The sequence below is a fragment of the Cryptosporidium andersoni genome (genome assembly GCF_001865355.1).
Source record: "Cryptosporidium andersoni isolate 30847 chromosome Unknown contig_59, whole genome shotgun sequence".
Classification (NCBI taxonomy): Eukaryota; Apicomplexa; class Conoidasida; order Eucoccidiorida; family Cryptosporidiidae; genus Cryptosporidium; species Cryptosporidium andersoni.
Window position 1 is genome coordinate 252 of NW_027122832.1, and position 21,651 is coordinate 21,902.

Here is a 21,651-nt window from a genome sequence, read left to right on the forward strand (position 1 = left end):
CTTCAATGAAATAGAAATATTTATAACAAAATTAGCTAATAAGTAAATATTACATACATGTGTCACTTACTTTATATTTAAATTTTTTAGAAATATTGATGATTGGTATATTTCAAGATATATCATTATTTCTAGTTAAAGTAAGAATCTGTACTTATTATTCTAAGTATTGACTTGGGTTTTTTTTTTTTTTTTTAAATTCTGTAATACTTAGCTAGCAGATTTCTATCTAATATGTTAGATGTGCTTAAGTCTATTATATATTTACTAATTAATTATTATAATGATCTTTATTAGTATAAGTTTTCTTAATAAACTTCATATACTATTACTATTAATAGATTTATATATATCTGAAATCTGCTTATAAAAGTTGAATAAATATCAATTGATATTAACAATTCTTTTCTATTTATAAAAATTATCGATATTAAGAGATTAAATTAAAAGTAAATATCAAGTTTATTGTATATAATGGTATAATATTTTATAAATTATTCATAGTTGATAAACTGAATATGATTGCTGTATATAATATAATTATACAATATATTCATTATTCAATAGTACTGCAGATGTAATTTTACCTTGTTAATTTCACTTTAATTAATAAATATTTTGGCTATACTATTAGATGACTTAAAAAGATTCTAATAACAAAGTTTGGATTTTTTTTATATATTCTGTAATACATAATATCTTAGATTATTATTTTATAATCTATAATTAAACTATAATTAGATACTTATTATTTTCCCAAAATTATTTAAATTACAGTAGATCATCCCAAATATAATAATATTTTTCTTTTTATTTTTTCTTTTTTATTAGTAAAACTGGTTTTATATGAAATTTTATTTAGTTAATTTTTCATTATATTTATTAATACTCTTAAATGGTTGTTTAGATATTATAAAATATATGGTTTTTAAATTTAGAACCATAATTATTTGATCCTCTTGTACCTTCTTACTTAAATATCTTTTTCTTATTTTAAAAAAGTATTTATAACAAAATATATAATAATAAGCTTAGTAGCACTATAAAGTTATATTATTAAGAAGAATCTTTGGATTTAAAAGTAGACTTCAATAATCTGTAACAACCAAATATCCAATAAGATACCCTCTTTCTGCAGTTAGATAAGATATAAATATTTTTAGCGGGAGTTATTTTGTTGTGAAATATTGTAATTTTTCTTCACTTTATAAGGGTAATGACAAGATATGGAAGATAAGGATTTTGTGACAAAAACTGATTACTGGCCTATAAATAAATCTTGTATTGTATTAAATATAGGTAGAAAGTATATTAAAGTTGGATTTTCAAATTCTTTGAGACCACTTGCTATTTTACAAGTAGGGGAGTTGTGGGATGAATGCTTTGATAGATTTAGGATTGAGAATAAGAATAGAAAAAGCATTGGTAAGATTATTAATCAAGATGATGTATTAGATGATGATCAAAGAGATCCACATATCAAATTTAACCAACTAACTAGTGATATTTCAAATAATATTAATTCTGATTGTAGAATAAGTCGGAATAAATTGATTTTTAATTATGTTGATAAAATTAAACATTTAGGGAAATGGAAGATTAAGTGGCTCTCATTTTTGCAAGAATTATATACATCATATTTGAAATGTAATCCAAAAGATTATTCTGTAATATTAGTTGAGAAAGTACTATTTCCAGATTCAATTCGTAATTGTATAATTGATTATTTGATTAAAGATATGGGTATTCCAGGGATTTGTACTATTGAAGAGCCATTAGTAGCATTATATACTAGTGGAATACCAACAGGCATTGTTGTCGATATTGGTATATCAGAAACAGTAATATATCCTGTATACAATGGATATCCAATTATTCAATCAATTATTATCCTTAATTTTGGATATAATCAAATTATAGATTATTTCAAACGTATATTAATTAGGAAGTTAGATATAATTAGTGAAGATAAAGAAGATATAATTAACAGTGAATTAACCATTATTAAATCATTACAAGATCCAATTTTTGAAGATATTCTTTTTCAATGTGGAATTGTAAAACCTCAAAATAATCATATAGTAGATGAATCTAATAATGATCTAATTGGAAATTTCGAGTATAATTATATTTCTAATGATGGAATAATATATCAGATTATTTCTATAGATCAATATTCACGGACTCAACCATTTGAATTATTTTTTGGGGATGATAAATATGATTCAGAAATAGTTTATGATATTGTTATTGATGGAATTATCCCATCAATTAAAGCTTGTAATATTGATATTAGAAAAGAAATAGTCCAGAATATATTAGTTAGTGGTGGTATAGCTGCAACATATGGATTTGAGCAAAGATTACTTTCTGAATTAAAAACTACAATAGAATTAGATCCAAAATTAGAACCTCTTGGTAAGTTTATTAATATTATTTCTCCACCAATATCACCATTTATACGTTCTTATTCTGGAGCCTCTATTTATGCATCTTTACCCGGATTAAACTTTATAACAAGTAAATAAATTGAACATTGAGAAGATTTTACAACTTAATTTAATGTAACATAAAATTTTATAAAAACTCAAATCCTAAGATAGCAATATATTTACAATAGATTTACATGCATGAATAGAATTTTCCCGCTACTTTTTTGGCCTATAACTTAGAGGGTGTCATAATTTTTACTCTTTCTCCCTCTCCATTTACATATTTTCATATTTAGTATTAGTAATATTTTTTACTTAATTAATATTTAAATGGAAAATCTATAAGATTTTTGGTTTACATGAGCTTATTGGATATATGTAGAACTCGTATCTTGGGAGAAATTATTAGTCCAGTAAGGGCTCAATTATCTTCCACAACAGTTAGTAACTATATGATTATGGTAGTAGATAATATTACACTTAAAATACTTTCAGCATGCTGTAGTTTCTATGATATTTTGGAGTCTGGAGTAACTATTGTAGAACTAATTGAAATGAAACGCCAAGCCTTACGAAAGATGGATTGCATATACTTTTTGACAAATAAGAAAGAGAGTATGGATCTCTTGATCGGTGATTATTCTAGTAAAGATATGTATAAATCAGCACATGTATTTTTAACAAGCTTCAGAGGGAATAAAAACAATGTTTTTGATGAATTATGTTCAAATGAGAGAATTCTCAAAAAATTAAAGTCACTGAAGGAATTTAATTTAGATTTTATTCCATATGATAGTAAATCATTTTATATTGAACCATCTAGTTGTTTTACCACAACTCTTGGTTTATCAAATAATTCCTTGCAATCCTTAATATATGGAATTTATACTTTTTGTAAAACAATAGGTATTACCTCAAAACCACTTATTCGTTATCAGAACAATCTGAATATAGAAACTAATTCCATGTGTCGTCAAATAGCTGATAAAATTAATAAATTATTTATGATAACTCCCGATAAAAAAATATCTGAGACTGTTGATTCATCATGTATTATGCTACTATTGGATAGGAGCTTTGATAGTGCACCGTTGTATATACATGATTATTATTATCAAGCCCTTGCATATGATTTGTTGGAAATTCCAGTTACTACTGGAAGGTCTTTAGCAAATATATCTTATAATGATGATAATAATATGGAAACTAATAATAGTAATGAAATTACAAAACCTTCAAATATAAACTGGTCAATATCACTTGGAAATTCTGGACTTAATTCAAGTAGAAATTTTAGAAGTAGTTCAGAATCTAAAAATAAGGGTGATGACTCATACGAATATTACGTTACAAATAGTTCTGGATTAAATGAGAAGAAAGTTGTAATATTTGATGAAAGAGATGACTTGTGGGTTAATTATAGACATAAACACGTTCAAATGGTTAATCATAGTATAACAGAAGAAGTTTTAAAATTTACCCATACAAATGTAACAGCGAAAATTCATCGTAGCAACTTACATGAGCAAAATGAAAATTTAAATACTAATGATACTATAATGGCTATTAGATCTCTTCCTCAATATCAACAAACACTTTCAAAATATTGGACACATGTCAATTTAACAGGTGAATGTTTTAATATACTTAAAAAAAAGAACCTTATAAATTATGGAGAAATTGAACAAAGTATTGCTACATTTATAGATTCAGAAGGTAAGAATATCAACTTAAATAAAACTAAAGCAACTATTCTTCAAATTCTTCAAAATAGTAATAATAATGGAACACTTATCTCAAATAGTAACTTTTCAAATTCTATAACTATAACTGATAGAAAGGACCGTTTACGATTAGTTTTGCTATATCTATCACAAGTCTATGGTGTAAATAATGAAGATTTGCATATATTTTTTAATACTGGTAATTTTTCAGTTGATGAACAAACTGTTATTAAGAAGTTGCTAGGCCTTGGTCTTTGTGGTTCTTTTGATGATATTGCAGCTGGAACAGGACGTCATATACATAGACTTGATTATACAAATAATAAAGAGAGACTTAAATACTTTAAAAATAGGCTACGTTCGGCTGAATTAGAATTATCAAGGTATGAACCTTTTATTAAAACACTTGTTTATTATATAATAAACTCAATAAATAACAACTCATCAAGTATTGGTCTATGTTTTAATTTTATGAATCCAAACTTCAATTTGAATCAAAGCTATCCACTTGTACAAGCTTCATTATATCAAGATGGACAAAACTCAAGTTTAGAACGTTTTCCTTCATTTTCTAGAAATCAGAAAAGAAAAAAAATTATTATTTTTATTGTTGGCTCATTGACATTTCCTGAAATCAGATGTATATATGAAATTTCCAGGGAAACTGGCTTCGAAATTTACATTGGAGGATTAAATATTACTACTCCAAATCAGCTTATTGAACAAATTTTGTAGTAAAGAGTAGGATGATATTTCTACTTTTTAGTCCAAAACTAAAAGGACAATATCACCTAACTTTAGCATAATTAAACTACATTGAGCTATTTAAAAAAAAAAAAAAAAGAAAATTAAGTTTTTTTTTTTTACTATATATAGGTGTAATATTTAGTTTTATTATATATTACATACTAATATCAATAACAGTAAGTTTATATAGATAAGGAAATAGATGACTAATAGACGTTGCATGGCGGGGTCTTCGGACACTTTAAGTGCATGTGGTTCTTGCATCTCTTTTGCAAAGTTATTGTTCTCTTAGTATTAAATTCTTTTTTTGATTTTTTCCTTATAATATGACTCTTTATAATATCAACACAAATGAAGAAATGTCTGTAGGGAAGCAGCTACTACAAACACTTTTAATGGGAAAAGTAAAAGATACAACTGAATCTGATAGCTCCCTATTAAGAGACTCAGATAACGAAGATTATAGTAAAACAGATGAAGCATCATTAATAAATAAGGGAATACTTGGAGATACTAAAGAAAAATATGATGATAACTCAAATCCAGAGTATGTAGCTGATAAAAATCCCAAAAATCAAGATATGGACAATGATAAGAAAGATCAAACAAAGTCCAATAATATAAAAACAAAAAGTAAAGCAGACACTAAAATAGATATTAAAAACAAAAAATTTGATTTTAATATTGATATTAACACAAAAAATTTGTTAGAAGATAATATTGAATTTCTAAAACATATATCTGATATACAACAACTAGTTAATATTGAAAAAAATCTTGAAAGTGACTTGGAAGTTCATGGAAATAAAGTAGAAACCTTGAGGAAAGACATATCGGATGTTGAAAATTCTTTAGAAAAAGTATATACTGCAATTGGAGAATTAGAAAAATTCTTAGATCTATGTGAAATAGAGGATGAGCATATAATTGATGGTTTACATAAACTTGTTGATGTATTTAATCAAGGATATAGTTTAAATGATGATGAATGTGAAAAGTTATTTGTAAAAGACTGTGATTATGGCTTTGAGGGGGATATTTCTAAAAAAATTAATAATGTAGATAAAATAAATAAAGTTCAAACAAAGAATAATATTAGAGAAGAAAATTTATCAAATAGTAGTAGTGATGATACTAATAGATATTTAATAAAAGGTATAAACAGATACAAAAAGTCTAATAAGAGTTCTATTAGTTATAAGGAAAATAATCGGAATAGTAAATATCCCAAGGATGAAATAGATAACCAAAATTCAAATACTGAAGATGATAACGATAATAAAGATGGTGATGAAACTAATTATACTAACAATAAAGATAAAGATAAAGATAAAGATAAAGATAAAGTAAACAGTAAAGATAAAGATAAAGATAAAGTAGACAATAAAGATAAAGATAAAGATAAAGTAAACAATAAAGATAAAGTAAATAAAGATAAAAATAAAATAAATATTATGAAGCTGAATGAAATGTTTGAAAATACTAAATTGCATGCCATAAATTCTAAATATATAGGTAATAAGATGAGATCAGAAAAGAAAGATGGCGTAAAAACAAGAGTAAAAATTATAAAGGACAAAATTGCACAATTTAAACGTTCTACCAAAAAGTAGAGGGATATGGAATTATGGATATTTAAGATTAAATAAGGATAGGAATATAAAATATATATAATTAATAATCTAAGAATTGAGAAGATTAAAGAAAAAATAAAAGTTTATGAAACTAGATAAAGTCCACTTTTCATTATAGAAACAATAATAATACAAATATTTAAGCTTTTATGTATAAGTAATATATATATATATATATATACTCTAATTATATGTAATAGAGTTTTTTATTTTTTCAATAACTGATAATGCCGACAAGTCCAACATTAACTCTCCTACTTGTATCGTTATACCCCCAAGTAATCTAGGATCTACTTTATATTCAATTTTAATATTATTTGATAAACTTCTTAACAATGATTCAAGTTTTTGCTTTTGACTATCACTTAGATCCTAAACATAAGCAATATAATTTAGTATAGTTGCAAAGTTATATGAGATTAAATTGAGAAATTTTGCATATGAATTAAATAAAAATATCCTATTAATATATATTGATACATTTAGCTAACTATTTTGATATATTAAAAGATATATAACGGAAATATCCAGATTGTATCATCACTCCTATAACTTACCTTGCAAGAAGAAACAATACATAGATTTATCATATTTGATCGTTCAATAGCATTCATAAATGACTTATATATTTTATTAACATGCTGAATTTTTTGATTTTGTGCAATTATCTGTAAAAATCTTTTGCTTGTATTACTCTTTAGACCCATATTCTGAATTAAATCATTGTATAATTCCATCTTAGTGGCTAATGGTATACCTGGTATTACAAATACTTGTTTTAATTTTTTATTTCCATCAATAAAATCACTAGCAAATTTTAAGTCTTCACATAATATTTCAAGCTCATTTCCCTTCTTCCCAATTTTAAACAATGCATGAGCATATTTATCTTCAATAAATAGTTCCCCACTTTGATTGATATTTATATCCTGATTTAGTAAATATCTTAATCTATACTTTAAGGATCCAGATACTAAGTTCCTACAGTAGAACATATTACATATTCCAAATTTCAATATTTTAAGCTCCATAACCTTAGGATTAGTAGTAGTGTAATATATTGAGTTGTCCTATCAGCTCAACAAAGCTGTTACATTTAGTTTTTCTCAGATAACTAAGAGGTAATCAGATATATTCTACTGATTATTCTTGCAAGTCATAAGTCTTATAAGTGGTATAATTACTAGTAGTAAATAAAAAAGAAAATTTTCAATTATATTACCGCCAATATCAGGCGGCTATTTTTACCGCTTTATAGGTTGTCAATCAAAGACGATTTTGGAGATAGTTAAATTTTTTCTATTCAAAGTTACCCATATATAAGATATAAGAACTTTGTAAGAAAATGAGAAATAGGAAAATAGGTAATAAGAAGGATCTAGGCTATAAGAAACGTAGGAAACTTGGTTTAAGCACTGCAGAAGAAGTATTTGAAATTAATTCTCTTAATGAGAGAATTAATTTCGATATAGTTCTGCATAATCATGTAGAACAGATATTATCGAGATACAGACCTTACAGTACTTTTAATAGTATTTATATTCCGGGATTATTACCTTATGTCATGGATATCCTTGCAAAGATGGTGAATTTTAAGTTGAAGTACCCACTATCCAAACACTATCCCCATTTGGGTAAATTAGAAATATATGAAGATAACTGTAGAAACAAGTTAGAAGAGAAATTGATTTCAAATATAGATCTAGATAATATCAGGATTATAAATATGGACATTAATCCAGCAAATATAACTGAGATCATACAACTTAAATGCTTTACAGTTGATTTAAGTATATTAATGCCTAGTGAAATATTTGATTCTAAAGATTACTTAAATTATATATATTTTATGAAGAGAGCATCGTTTGTTGGGGAGTTATATAACCATTTTAAAAGTGAATTTTCTATTAATAAAATTAAAGGTATTAAAGTTAATTCTTTGAATTACAATAAGCTCCTACAACTCTCAAATAGTCATAGTAGTTTAAATAATGTGAAGTTATCTAATTTAATAGACAATTCTTTGATTAAAGATACTGGTATATACATTGAGTATTTAAATGATTTAAGTTACACACCAATTTTATGCTTAAACTTTGAACTTGATAAATCTTTCAGCTCAAAAACTAAAGAAATATTAAATTGTAAATTTCGTCTTCTACCATGTTTTGAGTCTGATTGTATGCCAAATAAAGCACTCTCACCATATAGAAACTGTGTAAGAAGTCCAATTTCTTATACAGATAATGAGACAATAAAAATATCTAATCCTGGGCTACTTCCACCAACTCCTCAATATAATGGGGCTCTTTTAAGTAATTGTTTAATTAATGAACAAACAAAGGAATTTGTCAAATTATTTCAAAGATCAGAAATTATCAAAGATACATTAATTTTATTAATTTTGTGGTCAAGGAGATGGAACTTAACTGGAAATTATACATTTGAAAATAAAGAATATGGCAATTTCACAATAATCAATGGATTAGGAGTAGAAATATTGGCTTTTTTATTACTTCATATATATGAAAATGATACAAATGGATTTATATTAAAATTAACTCCTTTACAATTATTTCGTATAACTTTAACTTCTTTAAAATTAATGATTGAATCTTGGCTAAATGGTAACAACAATGGCTATTATATTATTGGAAATAATCAGGTGATATCTCAAAAATTACTTAATTTTAAAGAATTTGAAAATAAGACAGACAAACTTCATTTATTTAATAGTAACTTCATCTGTAAACAATTATTTATTTTATATGATAAATCAATGATATTTAATATTTTTTGGAGATATCAAAGTATTCTAGAAGAATTAAAAATTACTATAAATAAAACACTTACAATTTTAAATTATAGTAAACCTAAATATCACGAATATACAATTAATAGCATCTTTATGATACCAAATGAATGTGATGATATAACTAAAACATTTGGATCTAGATTTAACCTATTTTATTTTGATGCATGCTTTCTTATTACTTATCCCATGGATTATAGACCTTTGAAAGCTTCAATGTTTTATCCTAAATCAAATGATGATCCTTGCTATGTTAAAATACCAGATAGTAATAAACAAATGAGACCTATAGAATTAAGATGGGAAGATTTCGTATCATCAAATTTATTAGATCTGATTAAACGACTACTTGTAAGAGGTTACTCAGATCGTTTGAATTCTATTTGTTTACGAGAAGTTAGTATAAATAATGGTTATAGCTGCATAGTAGGGTTAAAGTTTTCTCCAAATATTATTCGTTTTATTGATAGAGGACCTAATGTAGGAACAAAGGAAGCACAAAACTTCCAAAATTTTTGGGGAGAAAAAGCGGAGAAGAGACGTTTTAAAGATGGAAGTATAGTTGAAACAATAGTATGGGATAACAATGTAATACAAGATGGTTCTAAGCATTATATTTTTCAGACAAATAATATATACTCACAAATATTTAATTGCATTATTTCTATGTATTTACCAGAAGCTAGTATTAACTCTTTAGAAAATGGAATTCCAATTATATGTTCCACTATATGCCCATTTGGGACTACAGAATTATACAATAATAATGAAAGAAATATATATGATTCATTTAATAACTTTAAAACTAAAATTTTACAGTTAACTTCTATACCATTAACAATAAAATCTGTTTCATCATCTAGTCCCTATTTAAGATTTATGGATTATTCACATTATGTAACTAATATATCAAGCAATAAAATTGCATCTGATTTAAACAAAGATTTAAGACCTATTCCTTGTATTATTGAAATGGAGCAGTCTAATGCATGGCCACAAAATAATGATGCTATTGAAAAAATCAAGATAGCTTTTCTCCTAACAATAAGAAAGGAGCTTATTGAAATTCATGGGATTGGTAGTGATATAGTCCCAAAAATAAGTAAGAATATTTCTTACAATTTAGAGGAATTAAAAGAATCATATAATGAATGTATGGATGATCTTACTCCTTTTTTAGATATATATTGGGATTCTACAACAACTTTTAGACTATGTATTTTCCATCCAAATGAATTTATTGAATTAGCTCAAAAGACTATTGAAGTAGAAAAATTAACACAAGATATCATTATAGATAATATATTAAAACCCCTAAGTTTATCAAAATTGAAATCTTTATGGTGGAATGCTAAGACAAGTGAAAGATTAAGTATTCTTGGAAATATATTTCCACCTTTTCGAGCTACTGTTAAAAAACTCAAACAATTTGCTTCTATACATAAAATACAATCTAGTGAAGAGTTCATAGAACACATTGTAGCTTATATATATATATCTTCTAAGTATCCTTGGTCTTATTTAGATACTCCAACAACTCCAACAACTGGGTTCATACGTGCTTTATGGTTATTAGCAAGTACTGATTGGAGTAATATACCTTTAATAGTAGATTTAAATTATCAGCAAAACGAAAATAGTGATATTACCTTTATGCCTGAAGAAATTTATGATAAACTAGAAATGATTTATCATACTAAAAAAAGATCAAGTAATGGAAAATTACCCTATTTCTATATTTCTAGTGAATATGATCCTCAATGCTTAATGATTAACTTACCAAGTAATTATAATTCCAGAAGACTTATTCATATTGCTAAATTATATATTAAAACTATTATTAATAATTCTCCATCATTACCCAAAAATGAATTATTAATACTAGCTAATGGGGAACCAGTTTCTGATCTAGTTTTAACATTAGAAACAAATTATAATAATCTGATTCACCCTCAATCAAAAAAATCTGGTAAATTTGCTGAATTTCAAGCAAAATATGTAAATTTGGATTCAAAAGAAGCTCTAAAATATGGTATAACTAAGGTGAATTCTTTTGTCTTATCCATAGAATTATTTTACCATTTAATTAGTGATCTAAAGGTTCAATGGGGTGAGCTTATTGAATTTATTTTTGATCCACATCAACAACCATACCCAGACAAAATATATATAAAATATAAACCTACTTCTCTATTAGCAAAGCCAATAAAGTTCCAACCAGATACTACATTACCAAGTTGTATCTTAAAGTCAGATAATAGTGATATACTTATAAGAATCCCAAATTTATTATTATTGTTTAAATATATATGGGATAAAAATAAGGGTTTTATTACATCCATTAAAATAAATTAATAATCTCATTTAAGTGGCATAAAATAATTATTTTAGAGTAAGATAGAAGTGGTGTTATAATCTGTAATCGCGGGTATACTATTACCTTCTCTTTATTAAAGGTTATCTCAATATGACTATTAACAATAAAGTCTGATATTCATCGGAATTTAGTATTAAGTCCTTATGAGTATTCACTTATTTTGCGCTATTCCTTAGGATATTTCAAGATCTTTTAAGATTAAAAATGTCTCAGTATTAGGCGCCCATATGCATGTTATAATCTTACCTAATCTTCCTTTGTAAGTTACCCATTTACTGGAATTTTGTATCTCGTGATTTGCCGCCTTTATTCTCACATATTTCAAAACTCAATAAGAGTCCTTTAAATCGCAATACCCCATCTGATCCCTATTATTTAGTTAACTAAAGATGAATATATTCAGATTTTTTGGTGATATGCTTCACCTATTGAGCATATTTCTTTTATTAGTAAAGTTAAGGAAAAGCAAAAGCTGCTTGGGAATATCTTGTAGAATGCAGGAAATATACTTAATTGTATTTTGTAGCCGTTATATAGACTTATTATGGAGTTTTGTATCAGTATACAATAGTCTGATGAAGGTTATTTTTATAGGAAGTACAAGCTATTGTATATATTTAATGAGATACCAAATCCCAATAAGTAGAACATACGATAAAAGTGCAGATAATTTCTCATATCAAAAATATTTGTTATTACCAGCCTTATTACTTGGTATTATTACTTCAGATAAATGGATATTTTCTGAAATATTATGGGGTTTTTCTATATGGCTCGAATCTGTTGCTATATTACCACAATTAATATTATTACAAAAAATGAGAGAAGTTGAAAATTTAACGTCAAATTATGTAGTAACTATGGGTTTATATAGACTTTTCTATATCTTTAATTGGATATATAGATTCTACATTCAACACTATGTAAATTGGGTTGGATGGATAGGAGGAGTTATTCAGACGGCAATCTATGTTGACTTCTTCTATTATTATGCAATGAGTAAATGGTATGGTCAAAAATTAATATTACCTTATGCAGTTGAGGTATAATTTTCAACATTTTTTAATATATCTTAATATTCTACAGAAATTTAAATAAGTATCTACATTACTTTAAAATAGTAGATAATAATAAAATATCCAGTATGTCTGAAATATTCTACCTTGTCTTTACAATTATATAATTAATAGCAACTATTTATATTTAATTAATATACTGGAGTCATTAATTATAATAAATTTTTTATATGATAAAATCTATTGATAGTACTTTTTAATTTCAGACAATTACCAAGTAGTTTATTATGATGTTTAGAATTACAAATAGTGAATATACTGTTTTAGGGAATAAAATAATATGTATTTAGAAGCTTGAAGTTTTATTCTAGCTACTTCTGATATTTTCATATAGTATTTTCTCAGCTATTCGGACTTTTTCTTGAATATAAGGAGATCCTCTATAATTCATATGAATATTTGGCTCATTTATTTCAATCATTCTCTTGGCTCTCTAATAATTATTATATTAATAAATAAAGTGGATATATTTATTTTATTTTTCTAATTTAAACTTACAGATAATATATCTTTTTTTGTTATTGAAGACATTGATTCTAATCCAAGTATCTTGGTTGCTTCAGTTATACTCATCCTTTTATTTAATGAATTTACTAATATATCTATTGGTTTACCATCTATAGTTAATATTAAAGTGTATTAAATTTTAAAATCTTGTATACTTTTTAATAAATTTGTAACTTACTGACTATACTTTCCTTATAAGCATGAAGTGTCACACGTAAGACTGCATTCCCTGCTATAAGTACTATTTGAGTTAGTACTCTATATATAAAAAATATATGGGTGGAAAGTAAATATATTTATTTATTTGGGATAACTTATTAAATTTTTATTTAGTTAAATTATAAGTACTTTTACTTACCTAGCTACTGGACCAAAATGCATCATTTTCTTTATAAGATAATTCTATAATAATCATAAAGTCTCCAGTAGTTTTATAAAGATTTAGGGAATCAAAATTACAATATATATTGGCTCAAATGGTAATATTAGAAAAGATCTTTAGAAGTGAGACTAATTAAATTTACATCACTTTATTCTAATAAAACCTTTAGGCGGGTCATAATAATAGGCGCTAAATAAATTTTAATTTTTTAGGTACCAGCTTATAAGAGAAAAATTGTATGTTTAACTATTTCTAGTTATTTCAAATATATTTAAATAAAGATATTTATTTTTACCTATACAATACATATATACAGAACATAAATATAGTTATAAGATTTTTATAAAAAAAAGTTAATTTTTTTGGAAGTTTACGAATTCTTAATAATATATCCAATCAATACAGTAACCCCGGACATTCTTACAGAAATTTTGCTAAAATTAGAAATATAGTTACAGTCACATTTTAAACATACTGCAACATTTTGAGCTGTCTCGAATTCATAGATATTATTATCCTTATTAATAGAAATTAGTATTGCATCAATTGTTTGTGTATGGAAATACAACATGAATGATTTACCTGGAATGTTCCAATAAAGATTTGTTTTCTGTATATTATCCATAATAAATATTGGTTGAATAAAAATTCTATTTAGAATAGCAACAGGATAAATATAATAAGGTATTGTCAAAGTTTGATTATTTCTATGATTAATATTAGATATAATTAAATAACCAGGATACAATGGAATATTAGAAAAAATAGTTAAGGAATTTACAAAAATAGGTCCTTTACAAGCAGTGACATGTTTACCATTACCTAATATAATAGATTTACACTTAATTGTTGTATTTATAGGAAGAACAGATAAATTATCTCCAATATTAAGTATACCTGAATTAATGATTATAGAGATTTTTGTTTCATTAGAAGAAGATGAAATAATATCTGTGATACAAGCAATGAATTCTGTATAATTATTATCTTTAAAACACTGACATTTTTCTCTATTGTCCTGTATCATTTTAGATTCATGAATTTTTAGTTTAGCAATATTCTCTAAAATTTGATATATACATGGGCCCTTATACCATGATGCAGAATTTTGATCTTGTGTTATCTGTTCAATTATATTAATACCATAAAGAGCACTTACTGGAATAAAACAAGTATTTTTAATTTTACAAAAATTAATATTAGCAATGAAATCACTAATTTTTTGTTTAATATTATTATATATTTGTATATCCCAGTTTCTAAGATCCATCTTGTTTATTACAACAATGAGATTTAATAAATTAGCTGAAATAATAAATAACAAATGTTCTTTAATTAATCCTTTAGTAAATCTTTGATCAAAATTATCACAATCAATTACAAGTATAGCACTTTCTGCTAATATTGTTGCAGTATAAGTACTTGGAATAAAATCTTTATGCCCAGGTGTATCAAAAATTGTGACTATACAATCATCTACTTCAAAAGACTTTGAACAGACATTTATAGTTACCCCTCTTCTTCTTTCATCATCACATTCATCAAATATCCAAGCATATGCAAATGATCCTTTCCCTATAAGATTACTTTCTCTCTTATATTTCCTTATTACTGATTCATCAATTAGTCCGAGTTTCACAAATAAATGACCCATTAGAGTAGATTTTCCTGCATCAACATGTCCAACTACAACAATGTTATAATTAGGTAATGTTCTAATTGTTGATTTTACTTTCATTAGTGGTGGTTCTGAAATATTTGTAATAACATTTCCTTGATTGCTTTTTTCTTTAACTTGTGATAAATGGGATTTTTTAGTTATCTTTAAAGATTTATCTTGATCTTTTACTTTATTTTGGGATATCGGAAATTTTGAAGATTTCAAATCATGTTCTGAACCTTCTGAATCATATTCTGAAAAAGAAATTTCATCTTCATAATCATAAAAGTCATCTTCATCTATGCAAATATGTCTTGACTTATTACGTACCATATCTATGGCCAATTATAATACATTTACGTGCTGTAAAAAAGAAAATTATTAAGTCTCTTAAATTTTTTATTAATATTTTATTTTATTCTTTTTAATGGGCTTAAAGAAATTATAGCGGTAACTTTTTAACCGCCATAATACATGCAATTTGTAATTTATGGTATAGTCTGGAATGACAAATCAAATTTTATTTTTAGGGCTTATATTACTTTAAATATTTTAGTTAAAAATAATTTTAACTAATTAAAATATATAAATAGCCAACGTCTCATGAATTGTTAAATTTCTTTCTATTATAAAGCAAATTTAGATCAAGATAAATAAAATCATTTCTCACTTATTTAATATACTAGAAGAATAAAGGATATTAAAAGATAATTATAAAATAAATAAAACTCTAAAAAAATTATTTTGTGGATATCTATAGTATAGAAACTTATAAATGAAAATAGATAGTCAACTAGGGACATATCAGAAAGTTTCAAGTAAGGCTGAAAATAAATTATGGCAAAAAATCAAAAAAAACTTATATAAAGAATTTGTTCACTCAAGTATTCTTGAAACTACTGATCTTTCTCTTCAAGAAATAAGCAATATTAAATTAATATGTAGTGAAATTATGAAACGAAATGGCACTTGCTATTTAATAATTGAAAATATCAAGAAACTTTTGCTTTTAAGAGGGATTAAATCGTTAAAAAAACCAGAGGTAATTAATCAATTAGTATATTATTCAAATTACATTGAATTTGTAGAGGTATGTTTTGTTTTACTAAGTAGTAATAAAGCAAATAAGTATTATACTTATTAGCTACTATTTATTATTATTTTATTAACTCCCTTAAAATATGATCATTTTTCAATATGCTTAACTACTTAGAAAAGTATTAATAGTATTATAATAAAATATAATCATGAAATATTTTCAACTATTAAAATGATAGAAGAAAAGCAAAGAAGAGTTGTAATTAGAAATATATATCAGGTATTACGTAGTGGTGTAGGACTACAATGTAGAAATCAACCAGCATATTATATTAGAATAGTAGATTTACAATTAACAAGATCTCTCAAATTTATATCTAAAATTGAATTGAGACAACTTATTATTTGGCAAATTGAAAGAGTTATTCATCAATTAGCACAAATAAGTTTAAAATATAGGTCATGGATATCTCATATAACCTTAGCAGCTGATTTTAGTGGAACAAATTCTATATCCAATTCAGCTGAATTTCAATTATTTGTTGATTTGTTAAGTGAAATTTTAGAGGCTTATTCTCCAATATTTATTGATTTTGTAATTATTCATAAAGTTAATGATCTTGGAGTTAATATTTGGAAAGTTCTAAGCAAAATTAATAAAAGGCTTCACTTAAATTCAGTTAAGACATTATTTACAGAAACTGATAGTGAATTATGGAGTATGTTTAGTTCTATGAATGGGCCAATTTTACATTCTAGAGGTGGTTTTATTAATAATACTTGTATATATCCAATATGTAATAGTTCAAGTGTTATAGAAGATCCACGATTTTCTTATACAAAGGAAATTATTGAAAGTAATGATGATAATAAGAACATATATGATTTAGAGGATTTTGAAGTTTTTTTTGAATCTCTAAAGCCTAATCTTTGTTTCTCAGACTTTAGTTATTCTTGTCTTCAATTATTGGATATTTTAGGTCGAGACTATTATAATTTTATAAATATATAATTCCACAAGATCTAGCATTAAAAGTTATAGGTTATAGCGCTTCAGAAATGTCATTTCTTTCTTTCTTGTCTTATTATATTACTTTAAATGTATACTAGAAAACTACCTATTATACAGTAAGTTATAAAACATTGTAATTAATGTGATCTATATTTTTATTCTTATATATAATTATTAATATTATATTCTCATCTTTTTAGTAAAATAGATATAGATTTTGTAGACAATAGAATAGCCAATATAGTTAAAAATTCCATTGAACCCGATTTAAATCCAGTTAGTAATCAGATATGTATTAAACATCTCAAGGTTGAAGGAACTCATTTATTGGTGTAAGTTAGTATTACTAATATATATTAAATGCTCCATTCTAACATACATCCCTAATTTATATTACTTTTTATATAGAACTATTGAGAGTTGTGATATATTAGTACTTAGAAAATCTTCTAATGCACTATATGAGATGCTAATATTAGCTACAAAGGCTGTAGAAGAGTTTAGAGATTAAATTCTGTCTTGCAGTACGATTCAAATTATATCTTAGATGTGTATATCTAACCTCTTATTAATTCAAATATAGTGTCATCTATAATTATGTTGATTTTTGCTACAATATATATAACTCAAGTATATTTAAGATTAATCCGAGTATTATTTAAATTAATATTTTATTTTTTCGTCTCAAATACTTTTTTTTTCTTGGCGGTGTGAGTCGGTATTATTGTAAAAGTTGGTGAGGTCTCCTTAAATATTTTAAAAAGGGGAATTTCCACTATTTTGATATGGTTATAACGAAAGTTTTTGTATATAGGAGAAGTTATACAATAAACTACACAACTTTTATCTGGTAAGTACTGATCAATTATTATTAGAGTAACTAAAGATAATGAAATAGTAAATTTACAACAAATCACGGTAAATTCTATCATAATTATTATCTACTTACTTAAATTAACTAATTTTTAGGATTCTAAAGGTATTTTAACTGAAGGTATATTGTCTTGTTAGATCCTTGTAGTTTATTACTAGCAATAACTTAATGAAGAGGGGTAGAAGCAACATTGATTGTGAGGAAATTAACACCCGGAAGCTGAATTCTAAAGTTAAGCTAAGTAGATCCACCGATAACTATTTAAAAAAGAGTAACTATAAAAAGTGTCCAGAAGGTGAAGATAAAGATAGTCCTGTTAGAGTTTATGCTGATGGTGTATATGATTTATTACATCTTGGTCATATGAGACAATTAGAACAAGCAAAGAAAATGTTTACATATACACATTTAATAGTAGGAGTAGCTAGTGATGAAGAAACTCATCGTTTAAAAGGACGTACAGTTCAAAATCTAGCAGAGAGAACTGAGACTTTACGCCATATAAAGTGGATTGATGAAATTATTTCACCTTGTCCATGGGTAATTGATGAGAATTTTATTGAGAAACATAGAATTGATTATGTAGCTCATGATGATGCTCCTTATATTGCTAAACAAATTAAGAGAAATGATGAAGATCATAATAATAACTCAAGTGTAGACAGTATCACTAGTAATAGTAATAGTGAAGATTTAGCTTGTGTAAATGAAGATGATATTTATGGTTGGTTAAAGAGAGCCGGGAAATTTAAAGCAACACAAAGGACTCAAGGTGTATCTACAACTGATCTGATTGTGCGTATATTACAAAATTATGAAGATTATGTCGATAGATCATTACAACGTGGTATAACACCTAATGAATTAAATATTGGTTATATGAAGGCTAATCAAATACAAATGAAACGTGGAATACAACGCTGGGGTGAGAAGGTCACTAATGAGCTAACAAAAGTTACATTAACAGATAGGCCTTTGGGAATTAAATTTGATGAGAGTGTTGAAAATATAAGAAATCAGATACATAAATCATTTGATGCATGGAGAAAAGTATCAAAAAGATACCTTGAAGGATTTGCAAGGACATTTGATCCAATGAGATCCTTATTTAGAGAAAATAGATCCCCAGATATTTATTCACCAAATTAGCCTAATTAAAAGGGATATAACTCAATTAATGTTACTATTTCAAATATTAATTATTCCATTTATATTGATGGAATTTAAGGAGATGTGAATTGAGTTTAAAATCTAGTAATATGGTGGATATATTAATAATAAACTAACAAATAATTAGTCATACATTTTTTCTTTGTATATAGATTTACAGAAACAATAGAAATGATATAAGTTTTATAATAAGTAGTAATATAATATTTAAATAAATATCTTAATATACTTGTTGAGTTTAATATATAAATATAAAAAGAAATAATTAAGGAAGTTATCTCAAGTTATTTACAAGTATTTTGATATATGTATATTATCAATAATAAATTATGATCTTATTTTAATAAAATATTTTAGAAGTACACATATAAGTAATAGATAGTTTCTAATTGATGTCAAATAGTCTGGGTACCTTTAATTAATCATTGATACCCCTAAATCCTACCTCTAATCAGACGCGCATATATACTCATAGTTGTATGTAAGGGATAAACTTAACTAATAATATATAAAACTCAAATATATAAATTTTATATTATGGAAGTATTAATATATAATAGATATCCATAAAATATATACTAAATAATGATATAATAATTCAGTATGTCAAGCCCTTTAGAGTATGCTTTTTGTGCTTTAGGTTCTGCAATAGTTGCAAAGACTATAGTTGCTCCCTTTGATAGGATCCGATTATTATACCAAGTTCAGGGAATGATGAACAGTACTCAGAGTATAAATATAATGGGAACAGGGAATACACTCACTAATACATTGAAATATAAAAGCTTGTATCAAACAATACGTATGATTTATAATGAAGAAGGGTTATTAAGCTTTTGGTGTGGTAATCTCATAAATATTTATAGATCATGTCTTGTTTATATATTAAAATTTTCAATAAATGATACAATGAAATTAAGAAGGTTAAAGAGGGAACAATTGAATAGGTCTAACTCTGAAACATCATTTAATTCATTATTAACATCATCCTCTGATGATAACTTACAAAAGTTGAATGTTATGGATTTATTATTATCTGGAGGCTTTGCTGGATTTGTTCAAAAGTTCATAAGTTATCCACTGGAAATTTTGTCTGTTCGCATTTCTCTTGGGATAAATATAAATAATTTGAATATAAAAAAGATCAATGATCATATTAAATATGATGGAATTTTCAATTGTATTCAAAGAATTTATAGATATGAAGGTATTTCAGGTTTTTATAAGGGAATAATTCCGACAGTTCTTACAGGTACTCCATATGTTGCAATTCAATTAACATCGTTTGAATTATATAAAAGGTTAGTTTTTACTTTTATTGGTTTAGAACTTCTAAACTCAAGGAATTTAAATGAGCTTAATTCTTGGGTATTTAAATTTTTAAGTATTTCTATTTGAAATACATATCCATATATATATAAGCTTTTATATATTTAAATATTCCCAAAATATTTGAATATTATAAATTGAAGAGGGCGATATTTTCAGATTTACTATATATTAATTTTCAATATTTACTTTTATTTTTTTAACAATTTGAATGAGATATTGTTTGTTTATAGGTTATTGATTAAGTTATACTGTAATATCAGTAATTCCTTATCAACATCTTTTAGGAGTCACACTATTTATACAGGAACTGATTATCACTTACCAAATGATTCATCTTATTCTTTGTCTTATAATAACATGGGTAATTGTATAAATAAATATTCTATTGATTATTCATCTAAACTAGAGAAAAGTTTACGGATAACTTCTTCATATTCAGTACCTTTTGTTGTAATGATTTCAAGTATATCTGGTATTCTATCTAGTATTACTTCTTTATTTCTTATTTTCCCTGGTGATACAATTAAAAAGAGAATGATGACTAATGGAATAGATGGAAGTAAGAAGTTATATACTAACTCTATAGATTGTATAAGAAAGATATATAAAAAAGAAGGTATTAGATCTTTTTATTATGGATTAAGACCAAGTATTCTAAAAAGTATACCCTCTGGTGCACTTCAATTTGGAGTATACGAATTATCCAAACATTTCTTTCAAAGAAGACTAAATGAATTATAAGAAGTTATGGACTAATACATCTTATTTTCTGACAAAATTTTTTAGATAGTATTAATTTTAGAGTCTATGTAAGTCCCGCTAAAGATACATTATTGATACCAGATTCAATGCATAGATGATGCACTTTTTCACT

The 21,651-nt window shown here is 25.3% G+C and overlaps 12 protein-coding genes across 12 annotated transcripts; 9 read left to right on the plus strand and 3 right to left on the minus strand.

Annotated features, from left to right (window-relative positions):
- Positions 1 to 1,226: 1,226 nt before the first annotated feature.
- cand_021750 (actin family protein) lies at positions 1,227 to 2,528 on the plus strand (the record flags this gene model as incomplete). Its single annotated transcript, XM_067212405.1, has 1 exon — positions 1,227 to 2,528. One exon carries the CDS (start codon positions 1,227 to 1,229, stop codon positions 2,526 to 2,528), a length of 1,302 nt encoding a protein of 433 aa, XP_067068894.1.
- Positions 2,529 to 2,791: 263 nt separating this feature from the next.
- cand_021760 (SEC1 family protein) lies at positions 2,792 to 4,891 on the plus strand (the record flags this gene model as incomplete). Its single annotated transcript, XM_067212406.1, has 1 exon — positions 2,792 to 4,891. One exon carries the CDS (start codon positions 2,792 to 2,794, stop codon positions 4,889 to 4,891), a length of 2,100 nt encoding a protein of 699 aa, XP_067068895.1.
- Positions 4,892 to 5,229: 338 nt separating this feature from the next.
- Positions 5,230 to 6,516, plus strand: cand_021770 (uncharacterized protein; the record flags this gene model as incomplete). The annotated part of the gene is made up of 1 exon (XM_067212407.1): positions 5,230 to 6,516. The coding sequence occupies one exon, from the start codon at positions 5,230 to 5,232 to the stop codon at positions 6,514 to 6,516; it is 1,287 nt and encodes a 428-aa protein (XP_067068896.1).
- A 204-nt stretch (positions 6,517 to 6,720) lies between these two features.
- On the minus strand, positions 6,721 to 7,532 carry cand_021780 (ATP synthase delta subunit; the record flags this gene model as incomplete). Its single annotated transcript, XM_067212408.1, has 2 exons — positions 6,721 to 6,909; positions 7,095 to 7,532. The coding sequence occupies 2 exons, from the start codon at positions 7,530 to 7,532 to the stop codon at positions 6,721 to 6,723; spliced, it is 627 nt and encodes a 208-aa protein (XP_067068897.1).
- A 350-nt stretch (positions 7,533 to 7,882) lies between these two features.
- On the plus strand, positions 7,883 to 11,704 carry cand_021790 (uncharacterized protein; the record flags this gene model as incomplete). The annotated part of the gene is made up of 1 exon (XM_067212409.1): positions 7,883 to 11,704. One exon carries the CDS (start codon positions 7,883 to 7,885, stop codon positions 11,702 to 11,704), a length of 3,822 nt encoding a protein of 1,273 aa, XP_067068898.1.
- A 411-nt stretch (positions 11,705 to 12,115) lies between these two features.
- cand_021800 (ER lumen protein retaining receptor protein) lies at positions 12,116 to 12,775 on the plus strand (the record flags this gene model as incomplete). The annotated part of the gene is made up of 1 exon (XM_067212410.1): positions 12,116 to 12,775. The coding sequence occupies one exon, from the start codon at positions 12,116 to 12,118 to the stop codon at positions 12,773 to 12,775; it is 660 nt and encodes a 219-aa protein (XP_067068899.1).
- Positions 12,776 to 13,109: 334 nt separating this feature from the next.
- Positions 13,110 to 13,693, minus strand: cand_021810 (uncharacterized protein; the record flags this gene model as incomplete). Its single annotated transcript, XM_067212411.1, has 4 exons — positions 13,110 to 13,235; positions 13,301 to 13,419; positions 13,488 to 13,567; positions 13,668 to 13,693. 4 exons carry the CDS (start codon positions 13,691 to 13,693, stop codon positions 13,110 to 13,112), a joined length of 351 nt encoding a protein of 116 aa, XP_067068900.1.
- A 368-nt stretch (positions 13,694 to 14,061) lies between these two features.
- cand_021820 (elongation factor TU GTP binding domain-containing protein) lies at positions 14,062 to 15,684 on the minus strand (the record flags this gene model as incomplete). The annotated part of the gene is made up of 1 exon (XM_067212412.1): positions 14,062 to 15,684. One exon carries the CDS (start codon positions 15,682 to 15,684, stop codon positions 14,062 to 14,064), a length of 1,623 nt encoding a protein of 540 aa, XP_067068901.1.
- Positions 15,685 to 16,126: 442 nt separating this feature from the next.
- On the plus strand, positions 16,127 to 17,401 carry cand_021830 (uncharacterized protein; the record flags this gene model as incomplete). The annotated part of the gene is made up of 2 exons (XM_067212413.1): positions 16,127 to 16,441; positions 16,565 to 17,401. The coding sequence occupies 2 exons, from the start codon at positions 16,127 to 16,129 to the stop codon at positions 17,399 to 17,401; spliced, it is 1,152 nt and encodes a 383-aa protein (XP_067068902.1).
- Positions 17,402 to 17,488: 87 nt separating this feature from the next.
- Positions 17,489 to 17,912, plus strand: cand_021840 (uncharacterized protein; the record flags this gene model as incomplete). Its single annotated transcript, XM_067212414.1, has 3 exons — positions 17,489 to 17,517; positions 17,602 to 17,733; positions 17,810 to 17,912. 3 exons carry the CDS (start codon positions 17,489 to 17,491, stop codon positions 17,910 to 17,912), a joined length of 264 nt encoding a protein of 87 aa, XP_067068903.1.
- Positions 17,913 to 18,443: 531 nt separating this feature from the next.
- cand_021850 (choline-phosphate cytidylyltransferase protein) lies at positions 18,444 to 19,424 on the plus strand (the record flags this gene model as incomplete). The annotated part of the gene is made up of 1 exon (XM_067212415.1): positions 18,444 to 19,424. One exon carries the CDS (start codon positions 18,444 to 18,446, stop codon positions 19,422 to 19,424), a length of 981 nt encoding a protein of 326 aa, XP_067068904.1.
- A 624-nt stretch (positions 19,425 to 20,048) lies between these two features.
- On the plus strand, positions 20,049 to 21,518 carry cand_021860 (carrier protein; the record flags this gene model as incomplete). The annotated part of the gene is made up of 2 exons (XM_067212416.1): positions 20,049 to 20,746; positions 21,008 to 21,518. The coding sequence occupies 2 exons, from the start codon at positions 20,049 to 20,051 to the stop codon at positions 21,516 to 21,518; spliced, it is 1,209 nt and encodes a 402-aa protein (XP_067068905.1).
- Between the last annotated feature and the right edge of the window lie 133 nt (positions 21,519 to 21,651).